General features: G+C 41.8%; 1 protein-coding gene across 2 annotated transcripts in view; it reads left to right on the top strand.

Annotated features, from left to right (window-relative positions):
• Window positions 1–609: 609 nt before the first annotated feature.
• The window catches only part of snx27b (sorting nexin 27b), a 37368-nt gene continuing 24799 nt past the window's right edge, over window positions 610–13178 (top strand). For both annotated transcript variants that reach the window (XM_076279768.1, XM_076279769.1), the window contains exons 1-4: window positions 610–1052; window positions 7993–8224; window positions 9496–9688; window positions 11749–11813. In XM_076279768.1, coding sequence (XP_076135883.1) covers window positions 724–1052; window positions 7993–8224; window positions 9496–9688; window positions 11749–11813 — 819 coding nt within the window. In that variant the 5' untranslated portion in view covers window positions 610–723. The remainder of the gene's footprint in view (window positions 1053–7992; window positions 8225–9495; window positions 9689–11748; window positions 11814–13178) is intronic.

The raw sequence follows: 13178 nt of genomic DNA, 5'->3' as shown, positions 1-13178 counted from the left end.
CTGCAGTCCAGACCTGTCTAATTGGGTGCATCATGGAATAAGAAACATGATTAAGCCCACATACTGCAGAGCAGCCGAAATCCTGTATTGGGCAGGAAAGGGGCCACATTTCATTATCAAAACGCAGCAACTGGTCTCCTCAGTTTCTAATCATTATGTTTAATGGTTTAACACAGTGGTAAACATGCCTGTCCCAACCATTTTGAGACTGGCATCAAATTCAAAATGAACATATCTTCCTTGAAAAAGTCAAATTTGTAATTTTCATTTGATATGCTGTGTAGCCAAAGATTTGATAAAATATTTGCAAATTATATTTGTTTAATCTGTGAAGACTTCTGAATTGCAATGTTTAAAATATTTGCAAGAATTTCAAACAAGTAGGCTATGTGTTGAAGGTGGAGTCAGTGAAATGTTTTATTTCATAAATGTATGGCCTTTGCTGCCGCTAGGGTGCGTCTAGATTTCTAGGCTACCCTGACTGTACCAAAACCAATAAGAGCCATATATCTCTGACCACAACCATCCCTACTAGGCTACACTACAAGTCCCATAATGCTTTAATTTGTTATGTCATGATGGAGACTGAAGAGGGCGGTCTCGAACACATCTGCTACTGTACGGATTCTCTGCTAGCAAGCTAGCCGAAGAGACAAATTAACCCTCGGTAATGTTTCGCAGAAGAGAGTAACGAAGGGGGAGAAAAGGAGATTTGTTTAAAAAATGGCGGATGTTGCGGAGGAATATGGGATTCATTCTGCTGTCCCATCACTGCTGCATTCGTCCTCTCGTAATGGGACTAGCGTGGATTCTGCAACCGGTAACGAGAGCGGACCCACAGCCACCACTGTAACTACAGGCCCTCGGCTAGTCCGGATTGTGAAGTCAGATTCGGGCTATGGCTTTAATGTGCGAGGACAAGTCAGCGAGGGAGGACAGCTCCGAAGCATACATGGGGAATTGTACGCTCCTCTCCAGCATGTCAGCGCTGTTTTGCCTGGAGGTGCGGCAGATAGAGCGGGTATCTCAAAGGGTGACCGCATTCTCGAAGTGTAAGTTGTCCCGGCTAACCTAACGTTAGCTAGATTAAGTTTATACGGTAACATTATAGTACGAGATCCATAACTCACGTTGTGCTCTGGTGCTCAAGCAGAAAAATGTGATTCCCACTACCCTGTGTTGACTTGGAAACACTTCACACTTTGATCACGTCTGTCAAACTTGTCAAACAAACCAGTCAAGATAATTGGTTTATAAGGCAATGCGAGCCTGACGTGTGGCTCATCATCCTAATAAAAAATGTGCTATCAAACATTATAACTAGCCTAAATGAGCCAATCACCTACAATCGGTCAGTTAGCTAGGGGTTGACTTGGTTTGTTGTATTCCTAAACCGTAGGAAGCCGTTACGTTACGCCACCACTTTGACAGCTAGCTGGATGGTTGCTGATGTTGATGTTAATATGTTAAGCCAAGCCGTTGAGTAGAATAACAGTGCATATCATTTTATTTAAAGACCAAGTGTGGGAAGTCGTATTCCAGTGGCAAACTCAGGTTTAGAATTTAGCATAGGTATTTTTGGGGGCTTTATGGATTGCTGTGGATTATAATAACGTTAGCTGAGGAAGCATGTTGGAGCCTCTGTCTCTGAAGAATTGTTGACATGCACCAGTTGCTACTGAGAAGGTTGAAGCGGAGCCATAGACTAATCAAGAATCATTGGTAGCTCTGACATTATACGGTTGTGTCATATGTTTACCTAGCTGATAACTTCAATTGAAGCATTTAGTTGTAAAATGTAGGCTAGTGTAAAATTGCATGCCTTGGCTTCCACTCCCTGTCACTCACCCGCTCACTGTTGGTATGCATAGAAGCACCCCAGTAATGGTGAGATGTGTTGCTATGGAGAACTGACTGTCTCCGTTATGTCAGTTGCAAAAGGAGGTCTCATCACCAAGGTGATGAATGCATAATTTTAAATGTCATGCCTGACAGTGTCATAGTCATAGATATGCTCAGTGTCAGCTTGTATGACACTATCAAGGATACAAGGAAGTTTATTGTCACATGCATATAGTTACTGGAAGTAAGAAATGCAGTGAAATTATGTCTGGTGTCAGCCTATTTGTGCATTAATGGGGGGGGGGGGGGGGTAAAAAGTGCAGTAGAAGAGGGGTTAAGTAGATTGAGTGGCCAGGGCTGCATAAGAAAGGTGGGGGAGGATTGGGATTGGGTGGGGGGCACCAACAAGGAGCACCCAAGAGCAACAGGGGCAAGGAAAAACTCCCTTACCAAGGAAGAAACCTTGGGCAGATCCACGGCTCGAGGGGCTAACCCAACTGCAAGGGGTCTTGGTGTGTGTGTTGGGGGGATGACAGGGGAGATGGGATAGTGTGCTGTGTATGTGGGGAGAGGGCAGCGTGCAATACTGTATGTGTGTTGGAGAAGCTTCCTCATGAGACAATGTGCTGTGTATTGGGGGGGGGGGGGGGGGGGGGGGGGGGGGGCAGTGTGCTGTAAGTATGTTGGGGATGTGTGTTGGAGAAGCTTCCTGATGAAATAATGTGCTGTGTATGTAGGGGAGAGGGGGGTACTGCAAGTATGGTGTACTGCAAGTATGGTGAAGGGACTTACTATTGCAAGCAGAGTACTGTATGTATGATGTATGTGAGTGATGACAGTGAAGATGTGTGTGTGGGCGGGAGGGGAGTGGAGCAGTGACTGTGTGTGTGTGGGTAGGTGGGGGCAGTGTGCTGTAAGTATGTAGAGGATGTGTGTTGGAGAAGATCCTGAAGACAATGTGCTGTGTATGTAGGGGGGGGGGGGGGGGGGCAGTGTGCAGCAAGTATGTAGAGGAGGTTTACTGTAGCAAGCAGTGTGCTGTATGTATGTGAGGTGATGACAGTGATGATGTAAGTGTGTTTTTTGTGTGTGTGTTGGGGATGGGGGTGGGGTGGGGGGGATGGTGGGGGGGGCAGAAAGGCTAGGCAATCAAGGACATGGGTAGATGGAGGAGAAATCAAAAATAATAAATAAAAAGTTCTATGGAGATGTGCAAAAGTTGGAGAAAGTCAGATATGTGTGTGTGTGTGTGTGTGTGTGTGTGTGTCATTACGTCTATGTAACATGTTTAATGTAAGTAAGTAAGTAAATGTTTATTTATATAGCGTATTTTTCATGCAACAGAGTGCACCTCAAAGCGCTCAAACAGCATGCCAGACGGAGCAGCGAAAGATGCTAGCATACCTGTTACTAAGCAATCAGCATATAGGCCAACATAAAACACACATGACATCACACAGTGGTGATAACAATATGAATGAGGAATATGATGGTAACTTTATGACATAACAAACATATTATCAATTTAAAAAAGTAAATTAAAACAAATAAAAACACGATGCTGGACAGAGCGGCATCACTCGCCAGCATACCCAAAACTATCACAGACAGGCATGACAAACAAATTTGGGTCAAACAAATTAACAAATAGGCTTAATAAACAGTAAAAATATATAAAATGTGTCTCCTCTGTGCATATGTTGTGCTACATTTGTGCTATTTGGGAAGTGTTTTGGTAGAATCATGGTAAGGAAGTGTAAACATCAATAAACATGGCCCTGAAATAGCTCCCAAATAGGCTGGTAAAAACAACATGAGGGCCATTCCGTGTCAAATCAGATACGGTTGTTGTTGCACCGTCTCAGATTTTGTTCAAAACTTGGCCATATCAAGAATAGTGTTGTCACGATACCAAAATTATGACTTCGATACGATACCTGCCATAAATATCACGATGCTCGATACTAAAACGATACTACGGCGAAATCCTAAGATATCTGGAGAAGAAAGGACTCATACCTCCTCCAAGTGTATTGAGTCATTTGTGTTGAATTTGGTGCACTTTTGTAGTGTGTAGGTCAATTCTGGGTTCTAAACTTCCTACATAATTATTATTTTTTTATAGTCAGTAAAATAGTAGGCCTACTTTGTGTGATTAAGTCCTTTATTGTTTGTTATAGTTCATTTACATTGTGTTGTGGCAATAAAGTAGCTTTAAATAGCCAAACTAGGCTAGATCAAGGTCAGTGTTAAAATTACTGCATGCAAATCACTGAATGCTATGCAGAGGGGCCTAATCTTTAGGCCATCTGATGTACAGTATAGGCTACCCTAGGCCTTCCCGTGTTCATGGGATTTCTTTGACAGTTGCAAAGGGGAAAATGTGAGGATAGCCTTCTTTGTGCCCAGTGTACAAGTACGACATTCCAACCACTCAGGTCTTCGTCAGATAGGCCTACACCATTACCTGTTGCAATATATCTGTGTGCATTCCTACATTACGTCTATTTCTTTGATAACATGATTTGCTACCACGTACTGTAACAATAAGCCGCTATTATTATTAGGACTCAACACGCTTTGGTGGTGTTATGATGTGGGCTTTAATTAGCGCATTTCGGGTAGCCTATCCTACATCCTACATCTGGGCAATAATTATTGAACAAATTGCAGTCTACATGCCATGACAAATATTACCAGTAGTAGGCTGCTACTGACCGAACATGAAATAGATCGTTTACAAGTTATGGTAATGTTATTCTGGCGTGAACATTGCGCTTTCATCGCGTTAGCACCCTTGATTACAGCTCGTTATGTCTCGTCAAAATGATTACAGCTCTGTCTCGTCAAAATTAATTGATGAAGGAAGGTTCGCTTTATCCCAGAGAACCATACTCGTTTCACTTAGGCTAGACTAAAACATAAGAGAAGAACTTGGCACTAACCATGTAGTCGTGTTTTCTATAGCATATTCAGTTAACCTGTCGTTCTTTGAACTCTTTAAAAATGTTGGGATATATCTGCGAGGTGTTTAGCCAAGTTCCATGCGTAGCCTACTGCTTTTAAATGACTTTGTGTACCTGATGGCTTGCCTTCACGCGATGTATCCGAAATAGAAATAGCACACCTTTTGTTTTATCCACAAGGCCTAGAACTGTCGGCAAAGAACTATGTTGACGTTGGCTGCACACTTACTCACTCAGAGCTGCCTGCTTGACACGCCCACTTGCCTAGATGCGTGCAAGGAGCAGTGGGAGCAGCAGTTGACACAGACACAGAACGTTATTATTTTAATAAAGTATCGATTCTAAAAACGTCTGAAATCGTATCGTTTTTTGCGTGAAGGCATCGCGATACCTTTTTAGTATCGATACACCGTGCAACACTAATCAAGAATGGGTTCCAAAACCAAGGCCTGTAAAAATATTTCTGTTCAAATCCTATGTCTTCATATTATTTTCTGCCCTTGAAATTACTTAGATTTTACAGCCTGAAAATCACATTATCTGGGAAGCAATGTTTGGGCATTAATATAATGAAAAGTATTATTTGCAGGCAGCCCAAACTTCACAAGCAGGGTGGAAGACAAACATGTTCTCAATATGACTGAACCATTACAAGTTTGTATAGTGTGCTCATTGATTTTCTAAAAGGCCCTATATTTGGTAAAACGTGCAAAAAGACTGACATTAAGGGCAGTAAACTTGTTTTTGATTGTTATCAATCATTATTTTTTTTCTTTACATACTCTACCTTATTAATGTTGTGGCAATGTTTGAGCTCTCCAAGGTTCTGCTTTTCAGTAATTTTCGTAGGATTAAAATGGCATGTGGGGTAGCTAGTAGCTACTTGAAAATCTATGTGACTGTAGCTCTGTGTATTAGGGCTGTTGGAACGAATTTCTACTATTGGAATGTGGTGTTTTGGGGAGTTTTTTTTATGTGTTGGCTAACTTTAGCGAATATGTGAACTAAATGCTTTTGTCACGTCTAATGCACAATCTAAATATGGCAGAAGCATGCACCCACGGAGATCACCACTCCTGACCATTTCAGCTATGTGTGGAACTTTTCCCCAATCAGGAAATACTTGCTAATTTGGCGTCATCAAACATAGAGGCAATCAATAAAGTGGTAGTGGTATGGGCGTTCATTCAGTGTGTGTGCGCGTCTTCGCAAAATAAATTGAAACCACTCAAGTTGCACAGATATCGTTGGTAGACTGAGCTTTTGTTCAATATAACAAGTCAACCACGCGTTTATAGTGGTATTGGCAATGCATAAGCCCGTTTATACAGTGTATAGAGATGCATCGTAATCTTCAGTGTCCCGCCGGCGGGACGGTTACCCCCCTCCCCCACCTCCCCCCAACATTCTAAATCAATTGTATGCACCATATTGCTATGTAGCATAATAATGTTATACACTATTTCAAAGCTTTGACTCTTGGGAATCCAAAAATGACAACTTTTTTCATGTAAAAGCTGTATAGTGCTTTACATTCTCAGATTAATCTTATTATGTCTCAATTAAATTTGATCCAAAATGCCACCCTCCCACTCCTCCTCCTCCGCTTTTGGTGCTTCCCTGACTTCTGGCTGCAGTGTAGCTGCAGCACAATAAGTAGATGCAACATATTGGGTACTGAAATATTCACAAGAATCCATAGAAATTGAATCTTCATGTTGTATTATCCAATATTAGTTGTAGAGATGTATAGTCTATCTTATACACACTCATTGAACCAACAAAGTAAATCCAAAAATAGAGAATTTTTTGTAATTATTCCATATTTTGTGTTGTCAGTCTATATCAGAACACCTGAAATACAATCTAAATAGTCCACAAGAAACCTCAAAGTGTTACCTTTCATTTGAGACTAGGTTCATGTGCAGTAAGCTTTTGATTGTCAGTATGCATTTTGGATAACAAAAAGTCCTATGGGGAGTTTCCATAGGCATTTTACAAAACGCATGCCTTGGAAAATTATGGTCTAAAGCACTCATATTTTCATTCTATATTGATCTACTTTTGCACACAGCTTCACAAGACCTGGTGCTAGGGCTCAGTTGTGTTTCTAAGTGATATCAAGTGACCTAGAGGGCTGAAATGTGGTCAGTTCAGATATGCTTGTAATCCGGCAGAAAGAAAAAACGATATTCTAGCCTCTGTAACTCTGTGTGTGTACATCACACAGTTATTTTGACTGTTTCCTACGGAAGCTACAGGCCTACAAAATGGTGTGTCATCACATAGCCTAACAAAGAATTGACTTCACAAAATTTCCCTTTTGCTTTGAGGTTAGTTTATAAAAAGTCAAGACGTGCTTGAAGTGTGTAGATTCATAATTTAAAAACTCAGTGTCGAGAAAGAACGTTTCAATGACAGCTTTGTCTCATAAAATCAATTTATCTATGCTAACGATAATGGGACTCCTGCAGCGTCGAATACAGTAGAGAGACTGGCATAACAATGCAAACCTCCATTACAAACAAATCAAGAGACAGGAGAATATAAACTATGCTGCTTTACAATAGCGCAGACGTCTGTGCAAATGTATGGATGACTTCGGTCAAGTTGGAAAGAAATGGACAGATTCGAACAAAGTAGGCTATGGGATTATGACTTCACGTCAAGTTAAAACTGAAGATGCACATAAGCTCCAATATCCAAAGTGAGCGATTATAACGGGGTTTTCCCTATTTATCAATGAAGCCTCATGGATAAGGTAATGTAGCCTCATGGATAAGGTAATGAAGCCTCATGGATAAGGTAATGAAGCCTCATGGATAAGGTAATGTCGGGAAATGTGTCACCGTGTGACACTGTAATAGGGAAAAACATAAAGCCGTCTCAGCATATTAAGCACCAAATTTGATAATGTAATGTTAATTTGTAACGTTCTGTGTAACATATGTATTTAGAACTAGGCCTATTCTGCTGACATCGAGCAATATGCTGTTTCACCTTGTAGTGGCACTTGACCTTAATACAGCCCTCAGGAACGCGTAGCTGGAAGGTGCTTAAGTCAGTGTCAGAACGTGCGCAAGAGGTATACATAAAAAACGCGTATTTTGCTGTTTTGCTGTTGTCATTCGGTTGGAAGAAGTTGCGTTACAGGTCTCTCTCCTATATCTCTGTTTTCTGGCAGCAATGGGATGAACGTGGAGGGGGCGACACACAAACAGGTGGTGGACCTGATACGGGCGGGGGAGAGGGAACTGGTGCTGGCCGTGCTGTCGGTGCCCCAGGCCGAGACGGACAGCCTCGAGGCGACCGACGAAAGCCCTGCGGCGTGTTGCTATGACTACAGTGACAAGCAGGCAGTGCCCATCTCCATACCCACCTACAAGCATGTAGAGCAGAACTCGGAGAAGTTTGTGGTGGGTGTTCCTTGCTTTTGTGTACAAAGGAGAATTTCACTTAGGAACCCACACACACATTGATAAAGAATTGATACTGATGGTAATTTTGATACCATAGATCAATAAGGCAAACCTGCATACCAACTCTAAGACTATTTTCTTAAAGTTACAGTCTTCATTCCTGGTGAAGAATGGTTTGATGCTAGAGCTCAGCAGTCCCTCCCTTCCTTACTCCTGAAACAATGTTGTGGATTATACACAGTTAGACAATAGTTTATGCTTATTTCCTATACATACACAGTTCAGCACAGGGACGCCAGTGTTTTTGGACACAAACACACACACACACACACACACACACACACACACACACACACACACACACACACACACACACACACTGAGCGGATAGACAGTGATAACAGCAATGCAAAGATAATTTAGCTGAAATAAAAAATGCAATGGAAAGTTATTACAAACTTTTAAGCAGGTCAGATTGGTTACATATAGTTATAATGAAGAAACAATGTATTATAATTAGGATTATAAGCAAGAACAGGAACTTTAAGGGAGTCAGATTAGTTACAAACAGCTCTGGAAAAAAATGAAGAGACCACTGCACATTTTTCTGATGTCATCCTACAGTTGCTGAGTGACATTTGAATGAGTTGATGGTCATATTCAAATTTGCAGTGGTCTCTTGCCACATTCATGCCACATCGGATATTTGGAAATTCGGACCTCCGATAGAGGAAAAATGACTTAAACGCAAAGTCGGGAGACTCGTGCGGAACTCTTGTACGTCATGCTCTCCAACTACAGCGGCCTCCCTTGCAACAACACAAGAGGCGAATCTCACTCTCATTACAAATAGGCAAGGTATGGCTAAATGACTAAATTTATGACTAAATTAATAGTACAGATAGACACGCGCCCAATGCATTATCCTTCTTACTCAACTATAGTAAGCAGTTTTGATAACTTATTTATGTGTTTCCTGTATTCTTTTTCCGAGCTGATCTCATGAACACACTTTTTTGGAGGTTGGGATTTTTTAAAGTCCTTCGAGTTTGCGGCAGGCATGAAGGCAGTATTCATTTTGAATATGACGGTCAACTCATTCGAATGTTAGCAACCGTAAGATGACATCAGAAAAATGTGCAGTGGTCTCTTAGTTTTTTCCAAAGCTGTATATGGTAATAATTATAAGAAATGAACAATGTATTATTATTGTAATTATAATTATTCACAGTTGTAGTAGTATTTATAAACTGCCTGTTTTTCTGCAGGTATACAATGTGTACATGGCAGGCCGACAGCTATGCTCCAAGCGATATCGGGAGTTTGCCATCCTGCACCAGAACTTAAAGAGGGAGTTCAGCACCTACAACTTCTCCAAACTGCCGGGAAAGTGGCCTTTCTCCCTGTCCGAGCAGCAGCTGGACACACGGCGCAGAGGCCTAGAGGAGTACCTGGAGAAAGGTGTGGGGAGGATAGATAAGCTCATATACAGACTAGAACAGACTTAAGGCTTCCGCACTTAGCAATACAAGTGCGCCGAGACTTATCTTATACCTGGCACACAAATCTTGTTCCTAGCTTATACCCAATGCAGTGATCATTATTCGGCCAAGCACACAAGTTCATGAGTTGTCAAATGAACCTTGCGCACCCACGGGCATATCAAAGAAAAAAATAGTTGTGGTTCGGCGCATGATCGCAAGTTACTATTTTAACGGCAATGAAAATGATAGCCCCACTGACCAAGGCAAACCTGGTCTGAAGTGACGTGTGTGTTCTACAGGTATTTTGAAAGGGCACTTTCACTAAATGTAACATAAGGCAAGACCTTAGCAAAAAGTCCCAGGCAGCACGACTGGTGTGCTTGGATGAATGCCATTAATTTTTGTTCAGTCATTCAAATACACTCTTAAAAACGAATGTGTTGAAAATAACACAACTTGCTGTTTTTAACACATCTCCATGTCCAGATCGGGACAACACAATGTGTGTTGTTTACTGTGTACACTCTTACAAAAAATGTGTTGAAAATAACACAACTTGTATTGTTTTTTAACACATCTCTATGTCCAAAATGGGGACATCACACTTTGTGTTGTTTTGTCTAGCACTTGCTTTTTTTCTCAATTGTAATCCCTTGTCATCCGGTAGTGAAAGTAAATAACTATAAGTATAAGCCTTGGTTTTGTCATTGCCTTGAAATACTAGGGGAGTGCAGACTCGTGTATACTCTGCTTGTCACAGACACAGTTTTAGCAAAGCAAGCTTTAGTGGAATCCTGCTGTTCCATATACGGTTTTGCATGCAAGCAGACCCCTGCTGAAATGTGCCTACCGGTACTCGCCGTCAAAATAGCAACACGCTGTTTGATTTTGCGCTCCTTGTACTGGAGCGCAAAACTAGATGGCAGATATCACGCTCATTGGTTTAATGGATGTTATGCTCAAAACACATCCATGACTAATTAAGAAGCGTTAACCTTAAGAACAACCCTTTTGAACAATGCGCTTGGCGCAGAGACCTTTCTTACCGCTGGCAAGATAGCATAGATAGCATTCAATAAACAATGGATTGAGCAGTGCTGACAAAAATAGAACTGAATTGTAATCTGGTGGCGGAGAGGTTTGATGGTGGTGTGCGGTGTATTGGAAACAATGGAATGTAATGTTATCAAACATTGAAAGCGAAGTGCACCAGATTAATGTTGCCACCTCTTTACGGAGGCCTTTAGAATCGTACCCCTTTCAAGCCAGGGTTCAGCTTGCCCAGCGTTAAGCTTGGGTTGCTGTTTGTTTTGAAAGGGTTATCCTGGGTTGTCCGACTCAGTTTGGTGACGCAGGTGTCAGGTGAGTTGGACGCGGGTCCAACCAGGGCCAGTTCCTAGATGAATGGCACGACCCGGAACACACACACAGACAGACAGCAAACGGTGGGTCAGCTGAAGGGTGGAAGGAGAGGACATAGAGGGAAAGCTATGGGAGCGCTATGGGAAAGCTATGGGAGAGGACATAAAGGGAAAGCTATGGGAGCGCTATGGGAAAGCTATGGGAGAGGACATAAAGGGAAAGCTATGGGAGCGCTATGGGAAAGCTATGGGAGAGGACATAAAGGGAAAGCTATGGGAGCGCTATGGGAGCGCTATGGGAGCGCTATGGGAGCGCTATGGGAAAGCTATGGGAAAGCTATGGGAGCGCTATGGGAGCGCTATGGGAGCGCTATGGGAAAGCTATGGGAGCGCTATGGGAAAGCTATGGGAGCGCTATGGGAGCGCTATGGGAGCGCTATGGGAAAGCTATGGGAGCGCTATGGGAAAGCTATGGGAGCGCTATGGGAAAGCTATGGGAGCGCTATGGGAGCGCTATGGGAAAGCTATGGGAGCGCTATGCAAATGCAAGTTGTTGTAGTCATTATTTATAGCACTTAAGCATTCTGTGAAAAGTGAGATCACACAAATGTGTCTTCATGACGGGCCCCTGGATCTTTCTAAACATGCTCTTTTTCTGCCCGTGTCCTATCTGCAGCCTGTTCTGTGAGGGTGATTGGAGAAAGTGACATAATGCAAGAGTTCCTGTCTGAATCAGATGAGGTAAGTGTATTGGTGTTTGTGCTGGTTCTTCATATTAATGGGTCCTCACCCTTCCCCTCTGTCTTTTTCTGTATTTCCCTTTCTGTTTTCTGATTAAATTACCTCATGTTTATATTAAAACGCCTCCAAAAGCATGAAAAGACAATGGCTATTATCATTATGTATGTGTTTAGAGACAGTATTACTCATAAGAGTATCTTATTACAGTGTGATGGATGGTCAAGCACATTGACATCATGTAAGGCATACATGTCTATGTCATATGACATTCATATGCCTGTGGTCAGACTTCAGACGTCAGTGTGATCTCTCTCCTGCTGCACAATTGCTTTGAGCAGAGAGCAGCTGGTGTCTCGCTCGCTCGGATGATGAGATGGAGGCAAATAAAATAAGGTGGCTGGGTTGTTTTGGTTTGACACTGAGTCTCCCCGAATGGGAGAAATGTCTCTTCATTCACATGATGCCCCCAGAAGGAGCTAATTTCATTTGTGTATATGTGGTTGTCTAAACATCACTCACTCATTGCCTCCGGATGGTTCCTCGAACAACATGAAAGGATATGAAAAACTGATGCGAACAGGCTGGGAACTCCCCACCTTAAAGTGCGTATGTCAGGTTAAAAAACATTTTTGACAAATGAAGGGACATGAAGCAAGATAGTAGTGAGTAGTGATTTTTCTTAAAAAATAAACTTTAAATACAAAAGAACAATATTTACAGTTATTTTTATAACTGAATTTATGAACATTCCAGGAAACATTCCAGACACAATGATGACCTCATAAGAGGGAGTCCAGCAAAGTTGGTCAATTAAAACACATGGGATAAGGGATCATAAAGTAGGTTTTTTTACACTGATGAGGCCAAAAACATGACTTCATTCCAGTATGTCATGCTACTACCTGCCTGACAAAAATATCCTGATACCTTTTTTCTTTACTGGCAACCATTATTGATCTTAAAATGTGATGACGAGGATACAGGTAAGTAGCAATGTTTGAAAATGCCAGTTGTGTCACTTGCCATCACATATAGGCCATTATATAGCCTAAACTAAGTAGAATCAGTAAGCAACTCATTAGTCTGTGTTCAGCCAACAATGGGCATATATGCTTTTCTTTAGAGACCTGACTATAAAACCATCAGTGTATATGTGCTACCACACATTTGCTCTTTATATATATACATCTGCTTATCAACTAATGTTAGCTATAGACAGACTAATAATTTGCTTACTGATTCTACTTAACTTGTTGTATATGAAAGCCTATGTTATGGCAAATGACACAACTGCCATTTTGAAGCCATGATACATACTAATAGTGATCCGATCCTACTCACACCCCTAATCAATTTCTCACTGAT

Source organism: Alosa pseudoharengus, unplaced genomic scaffold (assembly GCF_046254945.1).
Source record: "Alosa pseudoharengus isolate Yale_2024_CS ecotype anadromous, Long Island Sound unplaced genomic scaffold, YU_APseudo_1.1 YU_APseudo_1.1_scf_12, whole genome shotgun sequence".
Taxonomy (NCBI): domain Eukaryota; kingdom Metazoa; phylum Chordata; class Actinopteri; order Clupeiformes; family Clupeidae; genus Alosa; species Alosa pseudoharengus.
The sequence above is the reverse complement of the archived record's forward strand: the minus strand, read 5'-3'. Positions and strand labels throughout refer to the sequence as shown.